The following is a 24,616-nucleotide window of genomic DNA, read 5'->3' on the forward strand; positions in this document are numbered from 1 at the left end:
ATACCTTAGGATTTATAGTTCCACACATCATGAATCAGGTCTCTGCTTTGCAAAGTAAACATCTGACCCCTGAATGGATAAAGAAGTCAATGTGTTTAAAGGCTCAGTGCATATAATTTTAAAATTTATAAAATATTCCTTTGAACCAAAGATAATATCATTATCCCCTTAGCTGGATGGGAACTGGGACACAGAAAGCTTGAATTAATGACCAAGCCAGAGAGGTATAGCCGCAGAGCAATATCCCCCTCCTTCGGTAAGCCGTGGCCTGTAAATTAGCCCTAAGAAGAAAGAAGGCCAGTCAGATGGATGAGTTGTGAGGAGAACGTAGGCTGGGCACAGTATACACAGAGGCCTAACAGAAAAGCTCTTCTGCCGCTCAAACTATGCTTCTGTATGCATTTAATTGCAAATTTATTGTCAAGTGTCATCCTAGAAAGCAGACAAAAGGTCATTATACACCTAATTGCAAATTGCATGATGTCTCTATAAAGCCATTTCATTACATCCATCTTCTTTTACTCACTAAACAATTTTTGTCATCACTAAATATATTTAAATGTACTCACCTAATGTTTTACTCGATGAGTTCAGATACAAAAAAGGATCGAGTAGCTAATTAAGTGTCATGAGCAAAGTGAAACATGAAAAGATCACTTAAAGTATTTAAATGATGATCCAAATTTAAAGCGACATGAAAAAGAAAAACTTACTGTTTTCCAAATGTCTATATACTGTAGTAGTTTATGAATAGGAACAGATACACATAATGGGGCAGCACAAAATGCATTTTAAATGGAAAGTTTAAACAGCTTGCTTGATGAGAAAGGAACAAAAAGCTCACCTGGGCGAACTCAGAAGCAGATCCTTTCAGCCCTAATCAAGCCTACAGATGCCTGCAGCACTGCCAACATCTGGACTACAACTTCAAGAGACCCTGAGCAGAACCATCCAGCTAAGCCTCTTCCAAAAGTTCTGGCCCAAAGGTACAGTGAGATAATAACTGTTTACTGTTTTAAGCCTCTAAGTTTTGGGGTACAGTAATTTGTTATGCAGCATGGATAGCTAAAACAGTAATTTCTCTTTTCAAGAAAGGTATAATTATGGTCCCAGAAACACAGTTCCGACATCTATTCCACTCCAACTACTGGTGCAGATATTTAGAGTAGATTCTGAGTATGAGACAGTAATTTAATAGTTGTACTTCCTCTTATTTATTGTCTCTGACTAGAACACCTAAGTGTCCCATTTTTCTTCTCTCTGCTTCCTTTTTCCACTTCCTGCTCCTCCCGCATAAATAGAATGGACTCCAGAACCTCTTAAACTGTAAAATACCTTTATTTTACATATTCACTTTTGTTGGGTAAGTTCATTAAGAGCAGTAATTGTAAGTTTCTTAAACTTGTCATGCATGAAGTTAATGTGCTCAAGGTGTTTAATATTTCATTATACTAATACAGGGGGTAAGCAGGTTAGCAATCCTCAGCCTGTGAACTGAAGATATTATTTGGAATGATTTCTGCCATAACAGCCAGTTACCCAGATCATAAATGCCTATGACTTGCGGGAGCCATTTTCGGCAATGGCCAAACTCTGCCACGCACCATTCCTATAAGAGTACTATGCCATCAACTATGGGGTCTTCAAAGTATACTTAGCAGTAATCCTCCCTTTCCTTAACTCGACAAACACACACTTAGCCAGTTACTTTACACACTGTTGTGCATTGTTTGTTAATAATCTCTGACGTTATTCCTACCAAAAAAATAAGAGGTAGCAAATTCCCAACAGAAATGTCCTTTTCTGCTTCACCCCTTCTCCCCCACCCCAAACCCCATCACAAATATTTACAAAAACCTGAGGAAAAAGCACCGTCTAGAATCCGAAAACTGCCTTTATTATGCTTTACAAATAAGTCCTCTTCAATGAACTGTAGTTGCTGTGAAACTTAATATATATTTACTTTCTTTAATGCTATAGTACTCAAAGCAGATGCCAAATCTAATTCAGCTAATTTGCAAAGAAAGGAAACACAAATCTTGTTCACTTTCACGGATATTCTTCGTAACCTGCATGTAAAATGTTTCTTTCCTATGACCATTATAAATACATACGATTCTGAATTTCAACAAGTCTTAGCAAATTCCCAAAGTCATTCTTTCCTAAGGTTGGCATGATTCAATAATTTTTAAAATGTCGATTAAGAAAATAGGTGGAAAGCCCTGGCGTCTGCAGGGAAGGGAACAAGTTACAATCTCCACAATCACCCCTCCCGGGAGCCTGGGCGCCTTAAGGGCCCTCGTGGCTGGTAAGGTGGCAATGGGCAACTCTGGCAAGATCGCCGGCAACCCGCCCAGAGCCAGGGAAACGCCAGGGGCGCGAAGCCTAGGCGAGGGCTTGACGCCCATGGGATCTATAAGGCGCGACGAAGCAGGAGGGCCGTGCAGGGATCGCGCAGATCCCGGAGACACCGGCCAGTGTCTGTCGAGCACACCCCGCCTGCTCTCGGGTCCCACGCGACTGCCGCCCCTCCACGCCTTCCCCATCGGGAACCTGGTTCTTCTAGACTTCAGGTTCAGGTGGTCCCCGCCTCCGGCCTGCCACCTCAGGACGCAGTTTCGCGGCGTCCATACAGTCACCCCCCGACCCGGTCCCTCGCTGAGAATCAGCCGCACCCACCATCTGCTCCCCCAGCTGAAACAAGCCAGCCGCGCGAACGGCGGCTCCACCCCTCTACACCCGCTTCCGTCGGTACCATAGAGACGCCGGCCGCGGGCCTGAGCGGCTCTAGCCCGCGACGCAGGCCGAGAGGACGCCGGGATACTGGTTCCACTCTAAGCAGTCAGGAACGCGGCTTGAGGGCTCTTAAGACGAGGGGTTGGGTACCTCGAGTTCCCCTACCGTCGTGCTCCCCAAAAGGACACATTTGGGACGACGGGTGGGGAGTGAAAAGTGCCTTGTTGGTTCCCCTCTCTCGACCCTGAGGATTCATTCTCGGCTTAGCCGGCGCCGTCCACAGCGCACCCACGCGGCGGTGGGAAGCCGGGGACGCGAATTAACCTCACCGAATATGGGACGCGCGGGCTTCTGCCCAGAGGTGCCGCCGGCTGTCCCGGAGATGTAGAGATGTTTCCGACTTCCTGCATGGGATCCTTTAGGGTGGGCGTAGGAGAGAGTTTTTCACTCCGCAAGACCGGGCGACTCTGCGGACCTTACGCTCCTCTGTGGCGCTCCACCGCCCCCTTGGGGAGCTCTTGATAATTACTCTTTGGCGCTGTGCGGTATACGTTGGGGGCAGCTTTTTCTTGTGGACAGCAGTGAGAAGGCTAGAACGCTTAATCATGACTACTGAATGCCCAAGAGTCGGAAAAAGAGACAACATAAAGGGTGGCTTGACTCTGATTAACTGGACGGACAAGGTGCAGCTTGTGTAGTGGGTCTGTGGCCAGTTCCCATCCCGACTCCCTGCCTCGGAGTGGTGGCTGCTCTGTGAGCACCAAGGAGACATGGAGCTTGACGTGGCTCTAGTAAGCACTGGGCGAAAAGCGGGGACTCAAAGAGGAAAATTTCTTTCTCCTTCCTACCTGGTTTCTCAAAACAAGTGTTGGATGTAATGCAGGGGCGGCAATGGGATTATATTAAGTACATAGTTGAAGGAGACCATAGAGAGTCCGAATCTTCTATCTCGAGCAAACTTCTAGGTCTTTCACGGAACCTTAAAGTGTGGCTGAGTTTCTGTTACAGAACTTTTCATTGCTTGTCACACTCTTGGTTCTTAGCCAACGGGAAAGACTCAACTGAGGGAGGAAATTATACATGTTTTACCTGCACAGCTTAAAAGCTTATTAAAAATATTACTGAACACATTAACCACAATACTGGGTGCTTTTAGTCATGTTAAGAACAAATATTTTCTGTCTGAATGCAGTAACAGTTTGGCATTACCCTTATGGCAGCATGGGTGCATTTCTTATAGTCTAGGCTTTCTAGAGTTATTTAGGGACAACATAGGTGGTTTCCTGCAACCAAAACAGAACTTAGTTATTTTCTCTGTGGGCAGTCTGCTGCCCAAAGGGACTGTTCATTACACAATACATACTGAGCGCTCTCAATATGCCAGGCACTATGCTTGGTAATAAGACTATAAAATAACTTTATGGAGCTCAAGTTCTAGTGGAGGATACAGACCACAAAGAAGTAAGCTGAATGACTGAAATATGTGTTCTAAAGGAAGTAAACATGGTGATGTAATAGTAACTGGGGGAGGCCCCTCTGAGGCAGGGATATTTGTGCTGAGACCTGAAGGTGGCAGGGAGCCCACTGTGAGCTAAAGAGAGCATTGTGCCCATTCAAATTGCTTACATTACCTCTCCTAACCTACTACACTCTGCTTGCTTTGCTCTCTATTTTTCTCGTTGTTTCCTCTGTTGCTTCTTCTCTTTTATGTGAAGAGACTGGTCTTTTCAAGAAATCATAAGTTAATTTGAACATTTCTGATTATGTCTGGTATAATCTTGAAGTCTTTCTAGATGTATGGTTTTGTTCTTTCCCAAGAGACAGGTGTAATACATAGCACTTTTGGTGAGCTCATTCCTCTTTTGGTTTCGTACACTTTGTAGCATAAATCTTTGGAGATGTTCAAAACAAATGAAAATATCTGGTACATGAGATAGTCCAGATAAAATTTAGTCTTAGCTAAAGTGCTCGATTCTTAGCTTGAAGCAATATTGCCCACATTAAGGTTTTTTGTTTTGTTTTTTTAAGATCTAATTCTCTTTTCATGGTTCTACTGAAAAATACTTGGAGTAGAGAGACTAAATAGCAAATGATCAATGTACACAATTCTGCATAAGTAAAATGAAAGAAACTTGATTAATAGTGAATGCTCCACAAGACAAAACAGCAAAAACTACAGTTTTATAAAATTTTTTCTCAAATCTGAGATAAGAAATTGTTCAAATTTTTAAAATAGTTCTTTATTAATAAAATATATATTTTAAAATTTACAAGTTAGGTAAAATACCTCCAAAGTTAAATGTCATTTCTCATAAAATCATTGTACAGAAATCATGTATATAATTTCTTGGCTTTCTAGTAATTTTCTACCAGTCACTTGAAATAACATCCTCAAGGTTTAATAATATATTGTAATAATTCCATATTTCACCTTTTAGAGTTTGATAGAAGACAGTCAATATCCTGAAGGATTTCAGAGGTTTTTTTCAATGCCACTGATACACTCTTTTCATTAACTTCTTTTAGCAAGTCTTCTGAAGATTTTGGTTTACAATGATCCAAAGACTGTTCATTTTTCTTGTTAGAAATCTGGCTTAGGACACCACTGTTCTCCAATAATACTAAGTTGCTTAGTTAAGGAGCTTTTTCCCCATATTTTTCATTATAATTGTTTTTAATTCAGAAAGCCTAGCCTTCATATTAAAATATTATTTCTCCATTGGGAGGAAGATCTCTTGGATTCACAATAGAGTTGGGACTTCAGAATTTATCAAGTCTATCCCTTATAGATGAAGAAACTAGTTAAGACTATAAGAGGGGGAAACAAAAAAAGAGTATGTATGTCTGTATTTGGATGGAAGTTTGGTGACAGGGAGGAAATAAAAGAATTAAAACCTCAGTAACATTTCTTTAAATGAAGAAGTGATATGGGAATAAAAGGGAACCAAAGTAGGGGTGAGAGGAAAACAAACAATCTGTGTAGGGTATTTTTAACTTAAAACATCTAGAGTGAAAAGAATCTGTCCTCTGTTGCAGAGCTACTTTATTATTTGAATAGGATTATGGAAAAATAACAGGATAAAAGAAATTTAGATGATTGGGATAGGAATGTACAGAACAAAAGGTTTAATAAGAAAAAGAAGTAAGAGTCCAGTCCAAGTTGGTGATGTAGGAGGTTCCTGAACTCACCTCCTCCCACAAATGTGACACTGAATCTACAGCTACACATGGAGAAATTCTCGCTGTCAGAAATCCAGGAACTACCCGAGTGACTCCTATACACTGAGTCAATAAGAATATATCCACAATTAAACGGGTAAGAAAAGTTGAGACACACTTTCAATATAAACCCCACCCTTAGCACAATAGGGGGGAACTCACAATTCCCAGCTTCTTCCTGAGGAGTAAACAGTTTGCCCCAAGATCTAATGCTCCAACTTTTAAGACTCCTAAGTGTGGGACAGGCCCCTAAAACTTCTAGTTCTGAGCAGACAGAAACACCCATCTCCCAGTCTTTCCCTCAAAGAGGGCTATTTGCATACTTTAAAAGCTGCTGCCTGAGGTATGCCTATTTGCATGTTTTAAAAGCTTCTAATTTAGCACGTGCCTAGGGGCTGAATGTGATCCTCCCTGGAGACTCAGGAGGCTGGCAGATGATATCTCCACATTCTTTCTCTGGCCTACTCAAGGTTGCTGCTTTCTCCCTGGAAGGAGCTTATACACAAAAGAAAATGTCAGTGAAACAAAGAGCTGGGTTTTTTTTTGCAAAGACAAAACAGACAAATAGTCTAGCTAAAGCTAGACTTAACAAGAAAAAAGAAAACTCAAACAAATAAAATTAGAAATGAAAGAAGAGAAATCACAACCAATACCACATAATACAAAGGATCATGAGAGACTACTATGAACAATTATAGGCCAAGATATTGGACAACCTAAAAGAAATGGATAGATTCCTAGAAACATACTGAATCCAGGCTGATTACTAGTAAGGAAATTGAATCAGTAATCAAATACCTCCCAACACAAATGGTTTCACTGGTGAATTCTACTAAATATTTAAACAAGAATTAATACCAATCCTTCTCAAACTCTTCCAAAAAATGGAAGAGGAGAGAATATACCTCAAAACTAATTTTACGAGGCCACGGTTACCCTGACAACCAGAACCAGATAAAGACACTACAAGAAAAGAAAATTACAGGCCAGTATCTCTGATGAACATAGATGCAAAAGTCCTCAACAAAACATTAGCAAACCAAATTCAACAATATATTAAAATGGTCATACACCATGATCAAGTGGGATTTATTCTAGGGATACAAGGATGGTTAAACATATGAAAATTAATGTGGTATACCACATTAACAAAATGAAGGATAGAAATCATATGTCAATAGATGCAGAAAAACACTCAACAAACTGGGTATAGAGGGAACATACCTGAACATAATAAAGGCTATATATGATTAGCCTACAACTAATATCATATTCAACAGTGAAAAGCTGAAAGCTTTTCTTCTAAAATAAGAAATAAGACAGTAATGCTCACTCTCAACCCCTTTTATTCAATATAGTACTGGAAGTCCCAGCCAGAGCAATTAGACAAAAAAAAAAAAAAAAGAAGAAGAAGAAGAAATAAAAGGCATACAAATCAGAAGGGAAGAAGTAAAGCTGTCTCTATTTGCAGATGATATGATATTATATATAGACTCTGCTAAAGGCTCCACCAAAAACCTGGTAGAACTAATAAATTTAGTAAAGTTGCAGGATACAAAATCAATATAAAAAAATAAGCTGCATTTCTATACATTAATAATGAATTACCTGGGCTTCCCTGGTGGCGCAGTGGTTAAGAATCTGCCTGCCAATGCAGGGTACATGGGTTTGAGGAAGATCTCACATGCCGTGGAGCAACTAAGCCCGTGTACCACAACTACTGAGCCTGAGCTCTAGAGCCCATGAACCACAACTACTGAGTGCACGTGCCACAACTACTGAAGCCTGCGTGCCTAGAGCCCATGCTCTGCAACAAGAGAAGCCACTGCAGTGAGAAGCCCGCACACCACAACAAAGAGCAGCCCCCGCTTGACGCAACTAGAGAAAGCCTGCGCACAGCAATGAAGACCCAATACAGCCAAAAATAAATAAATAAATAAATAAAATTTCTAAAAATAAATAATGAATTATCAGAAAAAGAAAGTAGGAAAACAATTCCATTTACAATTACATCAAAAAGAATAAAATACCTAGGAATAAATTTAAGCAAAAAGGTGAAAGATCTGTACATTGAAAACTATAAAACATTAGATGAAACAGAATAAGACACAAATAAATGGAAAGATATTCTGTACTCATGAATTGGAAGAATTAATATTGTTAAAATGTCCATACTACGCAAAGCAATCTACAGATTCAATACAATATTCAATGTATTGAACAATACAAAATTCTAATGGCATTTTTCACAGAAATAGAACAAACAGTACTGAAATTTGTATGGAACCAAAAAATACCTCAAATAGCCAAAGCAAACTTGAGAAAGAAGAACAACGCTGGAAGTTTTCTGATTTCAAACTATGGTAATCAAAACAGTATGACATTGGCAAAAACCAGAAATATAGATCAATGGAACAGAATAAAAAGTCCAGAAATAAAGTCACGTATGTCTGTAATGGTCAATTAATTTACAACAAACAGTCAAAAATATACAATGGAGAAAGGATAGACTCTTTAATAAACGATGTTGGGAAAACTGGACCTCTACCTTACACCATACACAAAAATCAACTCAAAATGGATTAAAGACTTGAATGTAAGACCTGAGACCATAAAACCCCTAGAAGAAAACATAGGGTGTAATAAACTCCTTGACATCAGTCTTGGCAATGACTTTTTGACACCAAAAGCAAAGAAAACAAAAGCAAAAATAAACAAGCAGTACTTGTCAAACTAAAAAGCTTTTGCACAGCAAAGGACACCTTCAACAAAATGAAAAGGCAACCTATGGAATGGAAGAAAATATTGCAAATTATATTTCTGATAAGAGGTTAATATCCAAGATATTCAAACAACTCATACAACTCAATAGCAAAAAAAAAAAAAAAAAAAAACAATTAAAAAATGAGCAGAGGAACTGAATAGGTACTTTTCCAAAGACATACAGATGGCCAACAGGTACATGAAAAGGTGCTCAACATCACTAATCATCATGGGAAATGCAAATCAAAACCAATGAGATATCACCTCACACCTGTTAGAATGGCTATCATCAAAAAGATAAGACATAACAAGTGTTGGTAAGGATATGGAGAAAAGAGAACCCTTGTGTACCTTCGTAGAAATATAAATTAGTACAGCCACTGTGGAAAACAGTATGGAAGTTTCCTCAAAAATTTACAAATAGAACTACCATATGATTCAGCAATCTTACTTCTGGGTATATATCCAAAAGAAATGAAAACAGTCGGGGCTTCCCTGGTGGAGCAGTGGTTGAGAGTCCACCTGCCGATGCAGGGGACACGGGTTCATGCCCCGGTCCGGGAAGATCCCACATGCGGCGGAGCAGCTAGGCCCATAAGCCATGGCCGCTAAGCCTGCACATCTGGAGCCTGTGCTCCGCAACGGGAGAGGCCACAACAGTGAGAGGCCCACGTACTGCAAAAAAAACAAAAACAAAAACAAAAAAAAAGAAATGAAAACAGTCTATTGAAGAGATAGCTGTACTCTTTTGTTCACTGCAGCATTTTTCACAATAGCCAAGATATGGAGACAACCTAAGTTGTTGGATGAATGGATAAAGAAGATGTGGTACATATATATACACACAATGGAATACTACTCAGCCATGAGAAAGAAGGAAATTCTGACATTTGCAACAACACGGATGGACCTTGATGGCATTTTGCTAAGTGAACTAAGCTAGACAGAGAAAGACAAATACATGGTGTCACTCATATGTGGAATTTTTTAAAAAGTCAAACTCATGGAAACAGAATGTAGACTGGTAGTTGCCAGGGGCTGGGGGTGGGGAAAGAGGGAGAGGTTGGTAAAAGCATATGAACTCTCAGCTATAAGATGAATAAGGTCTGAGGATCTAATGTATAACATGGTGACTGTAGCTGATAACACTGTGTTGTATGACTGAGGTTTGTTGGGAGGGTGGAAATCAGATGTTCTCACCACCACCTACCCCGGGAGGGTTGGTGAGGTAGAGGAGAGGAGGAAGATAGATATGTGAAGTGATATATGTGTTAATTAACAAGATAGGGTGATCCTTTCACAATGTGTATGTGTGTCAGGTCACTATGATATACTATTTAAGTATCTTATAATTTTTTCAATTATACCTCAATAAAGCTGAAATTTTTTTACAAATAATAGTATATAAAAATCCTACAAATTTAAAAAAAGAAAGAAGTCAGAGATAGTTCTCAGTTATAATTTAGAATATAATTATATAAGAGTGAAAGTCTCCATAGGACATCTTAACCCCAGTTCACTGTCCTTTGCTGAGTTAAACCCAATGAAAAGTACAAATGCTAACATGATGTACCTCCTATAGACAAGATACATCTTAAATTACAATCTTAAATATTATTCAATAAAGCTCTGTAATATATAAGTATGAATTAATATAAAGTAGAGTCATGAATTAAGCCTACAATGGAAAGAGAGAAATTACGCAGGACAATACATTCTGTTTAAAGGATACAGTTAAACTTCTGTATCTTTTCAAGTTCAGAAGCCACAGACCTGTGCAAAAAAAACCTCATGCTAGTTGTCTGATTCTTTTATATCCACAATATTTCAAATGAGCATACTTAATTTTTTTTCATAAAGGTTAGAATTTTTGACATAAGAACCTAGAGGTTAAGAATTCTCTTTATATTGGCTTTATTTAGCAACAAATCACCTTGATTCAACTGATGCTTACTGAGTGCCTTTCATGAGTAAGGCAAGTGAATAAAAGTCCTCCACCTCCAGGACTTCTGAATTAAGTATTGAGGTTTGAAGGTAATGAGCCTTCCTGCTACAACTCAGTACTGACATGGCATATCTTCTACTTTCCTCCTCAAGGTTTACTAAAACTTTAAAAACCTACTAAAATCTCATCACTTCTATGAAAGAAATACTCTCTCCTTTGAATTCCTACAGCAGTATGTTAATTAATCATAAACTTCTTTGTAATGCTTTCTCTTGAACTATTTAATTTTCTGATCTTCATACCTAGATAGTTTCTTTGGAGGAGAAGGGATCTTACACATATAGTTAAGACCTCATTTATATGGAACTCTTAGGGAATGGACGGTCTCCAGGGCCAACTTTTTATACGACTGAATTAGGTGTCAAAACATAATGACTACTTTCTATTAAATTTCTTCTGGAATAGACTACCATTTCACTGTTTTCTTAAGCACAGTATACTAAACATTCTCTTCTTGACTTGAAGGGTTAATATATGAACATCAGCCCTTACCATGTTCCACAGAAACAGATATTGGGGCAACTGGTGTGGGATAGAAGGCTAAATGTACACAAATCCAGCAGAACCTCTTACGTGTGTGTTCTTTGTGTTTTCCCTCATCACTAGATGAAATATGAGCAGTGGCACACAACTAGAAAATAGTGTAACTGGACTAGCTTTGCAAAATTAATGAGGACATTCATGCTAAAACATCTCTTTATTCAAGTCACTAGAAAAGTCTTTTCACAGCTCACAATAGGGTATACGACTTGTCTGCTTTACTGGCAGACAATGGACCATACACAATGGACCACATGCACCTCATCAGCCTGCACTCTTTCCTTGTACTACAGCCTATGAACGGAGAATAAAAGAGACCTTTCATCATTTTAAGCATCCGTAGTAAAAACCTGGATGTGACTTACTCCAAAACCCGCCGACTCTTCATCATTGCAAAACACACTCCCCCTGCCTTTTTTAAACATGAGACACATTTTCTGGGTACACCCAGAACCGTACAAACTACCTTTAATGCTGTCACTCATATGATAAACCAACGTCTTATAAAATATCTCCTGTACTATTTTTTGACAAGCATTCCTATTAAAAAGTTGAACGAGTAAGCTAATAATATAGGGTGAGTTGGAAATAAAATATTGAAATACAATTTAGGTAGCTGTATATTATGTTTACAGCTGAAATACAATTTAGGTAACTGTTTATTATGCGATCTCTTCTCTCCCTTCAACCTATCCACTTTGACAAGAAAACAAGAATCATCTGATTCTGTGGAGATGTCTTAGGCTTTGGGAGGGGAATGGAGCTGTTCAAGTGCTGTATCTCCCCTCCCCACTCCTCAATTCCTGTCTCCCCTCTGCTCCGCGTTGCTTCCACCCATAGCTGCTTTCACCAATCTGTACTTCTCTTACCCCCTCACTTCTCAGTTTGTCTTGACAGTTATCCTCTTCTAAGCTTTCACATAAAAAGCCTAGCATTTTACAAACTTTGCCAGCTGAGCAATGATGAAGTAACCAATTTTATAGCCATGTACAATTTCCCTTTCTTCCCAACTATGTTTTTTGCTAGCTATTAAGGCAACTTTTCTGCTCCTAAACTGTAGCTGAAGAGCGGGACCTGGAAAGCTGAATCCTTAAGATATCTGGATATTCAAATAACATCTACTGATTTGATTGTACCTCTTTCTCTAAGTAACTTAGGAAAAGGTGATAAGAATCAAGCTTATTGTATATATATTTTTTCACCATGCACCATGCACTAAGACACCTTACAGCTTACTTTATTCTTTTTATTTATTTATTTGGCTGTGCCAGGTCTTAGTTGCGGCACGCAGGATCTTTAGCTGCAGCATGTGGGCTCTTAGTTACGGCACGTGGGATCTAGTTCCCTGACCAGGGATCCAATCTGGGCCCCCTGCATTGAGAGTTCGGAGTCTTAACAGCTGGACCACCAGGTAAGTCCTCTTACAACTTACTTTAATTTAAAGCTTCCTAAATTGTTCCTGATATCCTTCTTTTCCAATATAATCAGATTATACTCTTGCAGTGACACTAACCTTCCTAAGGCTCTTTCTTCCTGTCATTTTTCCATATAGGAACTTGTAATTCTATGAAGTCTGAACTCCTCTATTGATTACAAGGTCTATTCCTATCCATCAGAGTCACACTACACCCAAGCAGGTAAGTGTCTGCTCCATAAAAACTAACTTCTTACTATCTCCACAAGCCAAAATACCCTTTTTTACCTCTGCCCTTGCTTCCTCCCTAAAATGTCTTAATTTCCCTAAATATTCCTTCGGAGCCCAGTTCTAGTCCCCTACACACTGAAAGGCACACAGGAGGGACTGAAATCTTGCTTTATTTGTTGATTTATCAATTAATTTGGGGGAGGCAATTAATATAATAGAAATTATTTAAAAATCAACTTTTCCTGAAAGCTTGTTATGTTAGTCAACATTTTATTTCCTTTAATATTACTAAGATAAAAAAAATATATATCCTCTAAATTTTTCCATAAAGTTTTCAGGATGAATTTATTACACTAAAAGAGTCACCCATTTTGATATGAAGTTTTCAAATCTTCAGATGAAATATACTATGATGAAAGGTAATAAGTGAGATATCCAATTAAAGATATTTTCAAGATTTAAGCTATCAAAACATCATAGGAGTTAAATATATTTAACTAAGTTTTTTTGGGAAAAAGAGTCAGTTTACCTTTTAACATTTTAATTTTTGAGGATTACTTGGCTCTTCTACACAGATTAAGTTTAAAATAAATAGAAATACCAGTTTTCTTCCGGAACAGAAGATGAAGGATGTGTAGGCATTTCTTTCTGACTAGTCTGGGTCAGTCTTCTGCACCATGATATTACTGTTGTCACATATCTAGATTGAATACATTAAGACAGATATTTGAAAAACGAACTTGTAGAATATTTATAAAAGCATTTAAAAATTGGAAAAATCATTAAGATGGTTTGGGAAAAAAGAATAAAGAAAAAATTCTAAAGTAGGGCAATTTTTAAATCGTTTTCATTGGAAAAAGAAAAAGCAAGTTTTTCTCATTCATCAGGAATAAGATGATTTACTCACATATATGATTAATAAAGATGAGATTTAAGAATCAGAACACAGGTTAACACTTGGATTTCATTCAAAGTTCTAATACCTAAATTCTCCTTTTAGTTTTTCAAAGTAAAATGAATTTCATTAAATTTTATCATGAAAATGTCTTTACACACAAGACTAAGTGAGCATTTGCTTTCTAAAATTTAAACCAGAACACACCTGTTAATGCACACACACACACATCCAGAATTACATATAACTCATCAAACACACAAAACAAGTATCAAGTTCAATAAAACGAATGATTTGGAGTGACTGGCTGAAATAAATAGTTAATGTTTGCTAAACAGACACTATCTTTTGAGGCAAATTATTCAAACTAGCAATGAATGTTGGAGCATTTAAACCAAAATGCAATAACTCCAAACAGAAAAATAAATTCAAGAGGTAAAAAAAGCAATTGTTTTGTGAACATCCTCAAGCAAAATCACTAACATGTCAAGAACATCACAAAGAGAATGATGATTATAACAAATTACATAAGCCAAAAGAGAAAAAGTATATTCATAAAAAGCTGATCTCAAGAATCTTCTCCATTTTAAGAATAATCGTTAGATAGTTTGTTTTATTTCACTTTACAGAAATAATACATAAGTTTAGTTATTTGTGGCTGTAAGCCTTAGTTTAAATTGGTTAGGGGATTAATTAGTTAACTGGTTAACACAGCTGACCACAGTCCAACCTCCACAGCAAGCCAGTTATATCTATAACACATTTCTTTTGAAAAATCACTAGAATACAAATGGAAATGATTAAAGCTGACCTGATCTATTTAGTTATGCTAGAGACCAATATAACTGTAAACCCTGAAACCTGCTGAGGAATTCCCTGGAGGTCCAGTGGTTAAGACTCTGCGCTTCCACTACAGGGGGCGTGAGTTCGATCACCAGTCGGGGAACTAAGATCCCACAAGCCACACGGTATGGCCAAAACAACAAAAACAAAAACAATGCAGCTACTGAAACCTGCTGAAATGACTTTATGCATTTTCCACATGGAAAAACTAAAAATATATACAACATTTAAATAATGTTTTTATGCTTCCTCTCTAAAAGGAAGTTGTTTACTAACATGAAATTATTTTTTTAATTGCTTTCCAGTACCTTTCATATGGTCCAGGGTGTTGAATCTGAATTAACTGATTTTGTCCATCAGGAAAAGTTAACTTACACCAACATAAATTGAGACCTCGATTTACCTTAAGAAGCAAGGAGGAAAGGAAAGTTTTAGTATTCTAGAACTGAAAAACAAAACCTTCTTTTTAATTAATTTTCAGTTAAAAAAAAAAAAAAGTAGACGAATCATTAACACTTTATTTTGACTAACTTAAAAGTTTTGTTTTACATGGGATATGGGTATTATTTAACCACCACCCTTATATAGATAATTATCAAAAGAACAAAAATACTAGTCCCTCTCTCTATAATGAGTTACATTTATAAAAATGACGATTTGTCACATCTTTCTGATTTCTGCTAGGAAATCCAATGAGATCAGTAAAGCCTCTTGACAGATTTTATACTTCAAAAAATAGAGATACTGTGGTACTTCATTTTCTATTTCCACAGATTAAAAATAAATAAATAAAAAATAGATTTCAGTCTGAAGTATAATTACCTGTCTCTTTTCAATAAGAGAGCTGAAATTCCAATTCAGGGTTAGAGTAATGCCATCTAAAAAGACAGCATGTACTTTGTCATCAGAGTATGCAAGAAATCTTCCCACGTTGGGTATGAACGATTCTCTCAAAAGCAAAGGCAGTATATTGCTATCATTTATCCCAGGTACCTAAAACCAGAAAATAAAAATAGCAGGAAAGACAGTTATCCACTAATAAGATTGAAATGATTAATGAACACTGAGGCAACTTCAGATTCTCATTCAGAAGTTGAATATTGTAGAACCCTTATGGATGTTTTGACTTTTCCAGAAGTGGCTACCCAAAAGAGTCTATTGTAAGCAGATTAAGTACTAATACCTTTGGAAAGTCACCATTCTGCTGAACTTTACATAGAAAATGGACAAAGATTAGGAACTACAGCAACATATAGGTTTATAATCAAAGCAGTATAGATACAGAAATCAAGGTCTGAGAATCACTTCCTCCAAGTCAGCATTAAAAAAAATTTACTTTTACAGTTATGGAAATAGAATGAATACTGTAATATGTTTCAAAATAACTATGTTTTCACATACTTCAAATCCAATCAATTCCCCTGTCCTACCCCTCTAAGAAAAAAGAAACAACAAACTATATACAGTAAAAGTATAACATAAAAGCCCAGTTTTGCAGTGTTTATCTAGTAAATGGATTTTTTAAATAAACCAGTATTAATATTACAAAGACTTTCTCACATGACTTAGATGAAAGTAATTTGAACTTATATGTATGTATACAAATAATAAAGCAATTAAAAATATCTTGCTTTTAAAATAATTTAAGATACCATTTTCCAGCAGCATATATGATAGTTATGGCTTAAAGAAAGCTTCATCTTGGCACAATGCTGAAGAATTCTGTGAACAAGAAAAATACTACTTAAACATTTGCAAATAATGTCATTTTCCAATTCTAGCAACCCATTCTCACTGCTATACAACATTTTAGGCAAGTAACTCGTTTCCACAAAAATACGTTTGGACCTCTTTCTTCCTTAAGCCCCTAGAAGGGAACTACTACTGTTGCTTCCCTTTGTGCTAATCTTACATCATTAAGGTTATTCCTCTAATTTTTAGCAATGAAATGACTCCAAATGGAGAGGATTTTCAGAATTTGCTCCTTTTTAAGAAGTGACAGATTCACAGCACCTGAAAGGTTTAGCATAGTCTAAGAGTGGTGGGGATGTGAATCAACTGTCCCTAGAAAATCAAATGACCAGTTCTGCTCCTTCAAATCTACTTTAGAAGTTGCTTAAACATAAGTTTATAAAACAAATAATTTAATTCAACAATCCACTTTCATTCCTCTCGGTGCCACAGACTGATTAATGAATTAAAAAACATGAACCAAAGAACCAAACTACAGTTCACCTTCTGTTCATTCTCAGAAATCGTTATTACTCCTAGGATAATAACGAAGTATGAAAATTCAAATGTATCATCAAATCTTCAACTTGATTCCAAGGAACAATAATGATGCCACACTTACCTAGAGAAAAGGCACTTATTTTCTTCCAGCAGTTGCTTGCCATATGTGGATGTTTCTCCATATTTAACTTCAAATTTCAAAGCCAGAAGTACTTTTTTTTTTTAAATAATTGGGATTTTGTTGTTGCTGTTCTTTTAATCTTTATTTATTTATTTGGCTGTGCCGGGTCTTGGTTGTGGCACAAGGGATTTTTGTTGTGGTATGTGGGATCTTTAGCTGCGGCATGCAGGATCTTTTAGTTGTGGCATGCAAACTCTTAGTTGCAACACGTGGGATCCAGTTCCCTGACCAGGGATCGAACCTGGGCCCCCCTGCATTGGGAGTGTGGTAGCCACTGGACCACCAGGGAAGTGCCAAGAAGTACTCTTATAATGACATTGTGATCACTTTATTTTATAAATGATGAGACTAGAAAAGTTGACAGATTTTACTAAAGACATTTCCACTGTACCCACCAATTCTTAATCTTATCTGAACCACTAGAAAATGTATCAAGTTTCTCAGACACATAACACTTGATTCAGTTGAATGTGAAGCACTTACCTGGTTGCCTGTTTAATTAGAGAACAAACAGAAAATGGACTTCCTGGTCTATCTGGAGGAAGGTTATTTACTGAATAAGTTTTCTCTTCTCTCTGAAAATTAGTTTAAAAAAGATTCAATAATAAATTTTGGCCATTATTACTTAGCTATTTTTTTCCTTAAAATACGTATTTATACAGTGAAAAGGCAAGCAGTTATTTTAAGTTAATCAACAGCCCATAAAAGGTAACTTTAAAAGGTATTTTATGATGCTTTTCCATTTTCCCTTTTTTTTTTAAAAGTCTAGAATTCCTCCTATCATAAGTTATCCTACTCAAAAATTACATTCTAATAGCCTATAACTTACTGCTCAATTTAAATCTTGGCTGTACTCAAATTAACGAACTAATTTCCCTGTGCATTAACAGGAAACCTACCATAAGCCCCTTTTTCCCTTTAGACAGGAAAAAAAAAAAAAAAAGGCGGCGGTGGCTAAATAGGCTTAAAAAACTGTTTTAATTACTATTTTAATTGAATGACTATATCATTTTCTTGTATTTTATTAATGGAAGAACAATTGCTAGTTTGTGTAAGACAACATTATTTACAAGCTCAACTTCTTGAATTAGAAAAAAATGTTGTTTTGTTATTCCCTCTGAATTTCCTTTCTGAGACTCTTTCATGCTAGCGTTTACCAGGACTCTGTCTCCAGCCTTCTCTTCTGATTTCCTGTTTCTTCTTGGGTAATCCCAGGAGGGTCCAAAACTGTGTGCATAATAAATATCACAACAGCAACAACTAACATTTATTAAACAGATGATACTATGTGCTAGGTGCTATGCTATGTAGTTTACAAAGGATTATCTCATTTACTCCTCAAAATAATCCTGAGAGATATGAACTATTAATGTCTATTTTTTAGATAAGGAAACTGAGGCTTGAGGGCTAAGTAGTAGTAGAGGTCTGAATTGAACCACAAGAGAGTGTTGCCCATACTCTACCATCAGTGAGAGAAAATAAGCTTCAGAGTCGGAGCTGGATTCAAATCACAGGTGTGCCTTTTACTACTATAATGATGGGCAGGTTATACAAACTTGTGTTAAGTCTCAGTGCCTACAACCTATGAAATGGAGATACTACCTACCATCCACATTGTCCCGAGGATTAATAAAATAATACATATATAAAGCAACTGGGACAGAATTTAGTCTATAGTACGGTACTCAAAAAATAATCTCTCCTCTTTTATCCTGGACTGTAGACTTGAATATCTAAATCTCTACCGGATATTACAAAGACATTTCAACTTCAACATGTCAAAATGAAATTACCTTCCCTTCAAAATCTGCATTTTTTTCCCTCCCTCCTACTTCATATTTACCTCTGGTATGTCAATCATTACATGTTATTCCCTCTTCCTAGAACTCAGCTCCCTCCCTCCATCGCCTCCCTTTGTCTGACTAACTCCTACTTTTCCTTCAGCATCAGGGAAGCCATTAAGGAGGTCCCATACGCTAGGTGAAATCCCCTAGTTATGTCTACAAGCACAGAAAACCTCTATTCCTGCTTCTTGGTTTCCATTACAATTGCAATTTAATGTTTTACACTTAATGTTGGTCTTCTCTGCTAGAATGGAGCTTCGTGAAGGTAGGGGCTGAATCTGTTTTGCTGACCTCTGTATCCTCAGCATTTATGAGCACAGTGGGCTAAGTCACATGGTAGTCACTCAAAATATCACACCTTAACTATTTATGTCCTTCTCTATCGGATACTGAGTCCCTCGAAGGTTCTTGTCTTTTTCCACTGCCTAATTTCATCAATTCTAAAATGCTTATTTTTCACAATTTAACCTCTCTGAAATAAAGATGCATCTTACAATTAAGAGTTTCTTTCAATTACTATCAGGCAGATGGGACTGAACTATAATAGAATTTAAATCTTTTATGGAAATCTCTTGGTAAGTTCAAAAAATGCCATCATCAATACACTTTCGGTTTAAAATTTTTTTTGGTTTAATCCAGTGCCTGGTACCACCACTCATTGATTAATTCAATAACTTGGCATCATTTTCAACTCCTTCCCCATCCCCAATATCCCGTTCAGTCATTAGTTCTGAATGTTCTGTCTCCTTAAAAGTTCTGTCTCCTTAATATTTCTTGGGTCCATTCTTATCTTTCCATTCTCATTACCACTGCCTGGCCCTAATACTTCCTTCTCTGCACTACTATACATGTCTTCTAACTGGTTCTACAGCTTGAAGTGCCACTGCTTCCCCATCTCAGTTCATCTTCCTCTGAAAAGACCTAACAAAAATATGATGTCACTTCCCTACTTAAATCCTTCAGTGGCTCTCCAAAAGCAATAGGGTTTCTCATGCTCCATTAGTGAACTGGCTCAACTTGGTCTAATCTCTTCTGTGGACATATCCCCCACCATTCTACCTCTGTTTTAGTCTACTACAGCCTACCACAGCATTTTCATTTCCTTCAACATTCCATACTGGCCCCAGACTCTTGCCTCCAGTTAGATGACATTTATCTACTGTTCTATGCACTAGCAAAATAGTGTGTTGAACAAGACAAGGCTTACCTCTAGGTGGGTTAGTTAGTAAACAAACACTGATCAATATGAAAATGTCACAAAGTACTAAATGCCAAGAAGAAAAAAAGAGGGTACCTTGATAGGGAGTGTCATAGGTAGCTTCTTTAAGGTGGATAGTCAGGAAAAGCTTCCTTGAGGAGGTGGCATTGAAATAGAAATTCTAATGACAAAAGGCCAGCCATGCAAAGAGTTGAGCAAGAACAGTGTTCCCTTAGCTATATGCTCCTCTAACATCCATCCCTCTTTTGCATAACTCCTCCTGCCATGTCTTCCTCCAGAAGGCTTTCCTGGAGCCTCCCAAACAGGGTCAGGTACCCTTCCTTATGTGGACCCAAAGCACCAAGCGTTTATCTCTATGGAAGCACTGTCAGTCCCTGTCAATCTTTCCTCTTTAAATTTTTAATTATACAAGCAATGATACATTACTACATTTTGGGGGGGGGGAAGAGTTCAAAAATATAAGATTTCAGCCCCTCCCGACTCTTCCTCCCTCACAAAATCCCAGATTCCTCCCCAAAAGTAACCACTTCAGTTTAGTTTTTATCTGCCCAGATCTTTCCCTGTGCATTTACACGTGTATTATATACAGTAATATAATTGGGTTTGGGGTTTGTTTTTTGTTCTTTACACAGAAGATATCATTGTACATCTTCTCATGCAACTTTTTTTTCACTCAACAGCATTTTGGAGATCTTTCAGTATCTGTCTTTCTATGCGTCTACATCTTCCTCATTCTTTTAAACTGCTTCCAACATTCCCACGACCTGATCACCACAGCTTATTTCACCATTTTCTACTGATGAACATTTAGATTACTTCCAGTTTTTCACTACTACAAACAAGACCACAGTCCACATCCTTGGCCATGCTTCTTTGTATATATGTGCTCATAGTTTTCTAGGATAGATACCTTAGAAGCAGAATTTCTAGCCAATTTTACTTGGTATTATCAAGTTGGCCTTCATGAAGGCTGAATCAATTTACACTCCAATCAACACTATGAAAGCACCCCTTTCCCCCATACCCTTGCTGGCAGTAGATATTATCAACCTTTTGACAATTTGATGAGTGAAAAATATTATATCATTGTTATTTTAATCTGCATTTCTTTGATGCAAGTAGTAAAGCTGAACATGTTTTCAAATACTATGGGTTACATGGCATAATCATTCTTATCCTTTGCTCATTTTTCTGTTAGGTTTTTTTCTGGTCTTTTTATTAATGATTTATAGTGTACAATATTTTCTTCCAGGCCTTTGTCTTTTTTACTTTATCTAATTTAACAGAAGTTAAATATTTAAAATTTAACATACATTTAAAAATTTCAAGCTGATCAAACTTTCCTTTATGCCTTCTGGTTTTGTGTATTGTACTTAAGAAGGCCTTCCCTATCACAACACTATAAACACCGTCCTCCTATTTTCTTTTAATAAATATGAAGTTTGGTTTCTTACATTTAGCCCTTTAATCCACCTGGAATTTATTTTGGAATATGGGCTAAAGTAAGGAGCAAACAATTTTACTCCCCAAAGAAAGCAAATTGTTTCCAAATCTTTTCACTCAAGTGGACAGAGAAGAATGAATGTGCTGCTCCCTGGGGTCTGAGTGTGTGAGGCCCACAGCAGCCCACCACAAGGCACAGCTAACTTGTCTGGAAGTTTTGTTTTATCTCCAAAGCACATGTGATACGTTTGCTTCAGTATAAAAATTATCACCCCCTCCCCACGACACCTTTGAGTAAAACTGAAGCCCCAGGAAGATGTTCTGTATTTGCCTTGTAGTTGTTTGAACTCTCGATACATAGCAGTCAGTAGTGTGGATGTATATGCATACCCATTCTATTTGCCTGTTTACTGAATCATCTCATGCACTACACACGTGCGTGCGCGCGCGCACACACACACACTACTGGTCATGCTTTCATCTCATTTGCCTGTTTGCCTGACTGACTGACTACTAGACTGTGAACTCTTGACTGCAAGAACGCTTCATCTTTACCCAGTGCTTAGCAGAGTGCCTGCCTATGAATGTTCAATTAATATTTATTGAATAAATACTTTCCTACAAATAGACTTCAGCAGGGAATCTGCTCTAATATATGCTAAAATATTTATGAATAAAATGATACTTGGGATTTACTTAAAAATAAATAGGAAGTGGAGGGGGCAGTGGGAAGTATAGATGGAACAAGCTGGGTAATGGGTACATGAAGGTCTGTTACGCCAGTCTTTCTGCTTTTGCATATGTTTGAAATTTTTACTAGTTAAAAAAAAATCTGCTCTAGTTTTAAGTCTTCTTCCTAGCAACCGTGATAATCTTATCACTCAAATACTCTGTAATAGAGAAAGAAAACGTATTATGTTCCATCCTGCGAAGCAAAGCTGTGTGATACTATAGTAATCCCTATAAAAGGGTGGATTTCAAATGTCAGACTGGGAACAAGCAAATCTAGACTATCAACAAAATTTCCACATGATTACATTTTGGTCTGATATATTAAATAGATCATGTTATGTTTCACTGTTTTCAACAACAGAATGATCCTGTTCAATGTTCTAATTGTATATGAAGATTTAGGAGTTAAGAGGTGTTTTATATATGCAAGCACTTGTATGTGGAGAGAAAAGAATGTGCTTTTTAATATGCAAATATTAATTCAAAGAAGTATACTGATTCCAAATAATATTGCTGGTTTTAGTGTTTCCTATTGATAAATTCTATGACAGAAGAAATTTAATTTCTGATTTAAAAACAAACTGCTTAGGCAAATGGATGACAGAATACTGGATGAGAATACAGCAAAAATAAGGCAGTTAGTAATTACTGTGCCAATGCTGGCAGTAAGATTATATTAATTCTCTAGACTAAGAAGTAGTAGCAAGAAATTTTATAGAAGATCAAATTTCCCATATATATATATATATATATATATATATTCAGAATTATTTATAAACAGCCATGTACCAAAAATCTTCTTGAGCTGAGACCTCATTGTCAACTTACCTCTTCTGATCCTTCTTGAATGGAATAATATATAAAATAGTTTCCCAAATAAGCTCCTTCTGATTTGAAAACAGATCCATCTCCAGGATAAACCTCTATTGAGTTCATATTTTTGTGGGTAAGTCTAAGGAAAAGAAATAATCATTAAAAAAATATTTTTCTCATTGAGATTAACATATAGATGATGGCAATCATATTAAAAAAAAAAGGTAGTATGAGGGGTTTTTTTGCCTATCTAAAAAAAACGGATAATTTCATACTCTGCACATCAACCAGCTAAATTAATTTTTTTGAAAAAAATAAACAGAACACCCAGAATTGGTTAATGTATCTATTTCAACTAAGCTCAACTTCTAGAAGTCAGGCATCTTGTCTTATCATCCTGGTATCCCACTGCCACTCACAGTGGCTGGTACATTATAGTCATCAAAGCAATGCCCACTGCATAGGAGTTAAATATGACAACTCCAGAGCCTAAAAATAATATTATTCTGTAAAAATGAAACTAGTAGAATCAATACCTGATGGATGAGGTTAGCCATGTGTAAAAGGAGCCACCCCTAAGAGAAGGTGACTGTACCTGGAGCAGCCAGGTACAGTCAAGGTATTGGGTATATAATTTATAAAAACTTAAGCCAAGTCAATTTTATCGAAACATATATGAAGAACATATTGTCAGAAGGGGGTGGGTTTAGGTCTCATTTGTTTATTTTTGTTTTTATTTCCATTACTCTAGGAGACAGATCCAAAAAGATATCACTGCAACTTATCTTTTGAACACTCTTTGGAGTGTTCTGCCTATATTTTCCTCTAGGAGTTTTATGGTTTCCAGTCTTACATTTAAGTCTTTAATCCACTTTGAGTTTATTTTTGTATATAGTGTTAGAGAATGTTCTAATTTCATTCTTTTACATGTAGCTGTCCAGTTTTCCCAGCACCACTTATTGAAGAGACTGTCTTTTCTCCATTATGTACTCTTGCCTCCTTTGTCATAGATTAATTGACCAGAGGTGCATGGATTTATTTCTGCGCTTTCTATCCTATTCCATTGATCTATATGTCTGTTTTTGTGCCAGTACCATACTACTTTGATTACTGTAGCTTTGTAGTATAGTCTGAAGTCAGGGAGCCTGATTCTTCCAGCTCCATTTTTCTTTCTCAAGATTACTTTGGCTATTTGGGGTCTTTTGTGTCTCCATACAAATTTTAAGATTTTTTTGTTCAAGTTCTGTGAAAAATGCCATTGGTAATTTGATAGGGATTGCAATGAATCTGTAGATTGCCTTGGGTAGCATAGTCATTCTAACAATGTCGATGTTTCCAATCCAAGAACACGGTATATCTTTCCATCTGTTTGTGTCGTCTTCAATTTCTTTCATCAGTGTCTTAGAGTTTTCGGAGTACAGGTCTTTTGTCTCCTTAGGTAGGTTTATTCCTAGGTATTTTATTCTTTTTGATGTGATGGTAAATGGAATTGTTTCTTTAATTTCT

The 24,616-nt window shown here is 37.0% G+C and overlaps 2 protein-coding genes across 5 annotated transcripts in view; both read right to left on the reverse strand.

The window, feature by feature from the left end:
* Window positions 1-3,200, reverse strand: part of TMEM267 (transmembrane protein 267) — a 31,616-nt gene extending 28,416 nt beyond the window's left edge. The window contains exon 1 of one of the 2 annotated variants that reach the window (XM_019930072.3): window positions 3,066-3,200. The gene's annotated coding sequence lies outside the window, so the exon portion shown is untranslated. Of the gene's footprint in view, window positions 1-4; window positions 2,673-3,065 lie in introns of those variants that run through there. The other variant, XM_019930074.3, reaches the window with a different exon arrangement.
* Window positions 3,201-4,951: 1,751 nt separating this feature from the next.
* Window positions 4,952-24,616, reverse strand: part of C3H5orf34 (chromosome 3 C5orf34 homolog) — a 31,283-nt gene continuing 11,618 nt past the window's right edge. For 2 of the 3 annotated variants that reach the window (XM_033852844.2, XM_019930071.3), the window contains exons 6-13: window positions 23,126-23,249; window positions 17,543-17,634; window positions 16,299-16,368; window positions 15,469-15,639; window positions 14,955-15,049; window positions 13,510-13,608; window positions 10,451-10,491; window positions 4,952-5,357 (exon numbers count right to left, since the gene is read on the reverse strand). In XM_033852844.2, the coding sequence (XP_033708735.1) occupies window positions 5,164-5,357; window positions 10,451-10,491; window positions 13,510-13,608; window positions 14,955-15,049; window positions 15,469-15,639; window positions 16,299-16,368; window positions 17,543-17,634; window positions 23,126-23,249 (886 nt within the window). In that variant the 3' untranslated portion in view covers window positions 4,952-5,163. Of the gene's footprint in view, window positions 5,358-10,450; window positions 10,492-13,437; window positions 13,609-14,954; window positions 15,050-15,468; window positions 15,640-16,298; window positions 16,369-17,542; window positions 17,635-23,125; window positions 23,250-24,616 lie in introns of all 3 variants that reach the window. The other variant, XR_012330666.1, reaches the window with a different exon arrangement.

The sequence above is a fragment of the Tursiops truncatus genome, chromosome 3, assembly GCF_011762595.2.
Source record: "Tursiops truncatus isolate mTurTru1 chromosome 3, mTurTru1.mat.Y, whole genome shotgun sequence".
Taxonomy (NCBI): domain Eukaryota; kingdom Metazoa; phylum Chordata; class Mammalia; order Artiodactyla; family Delphinidae; genus Tursiops; species Tursiops truncatus.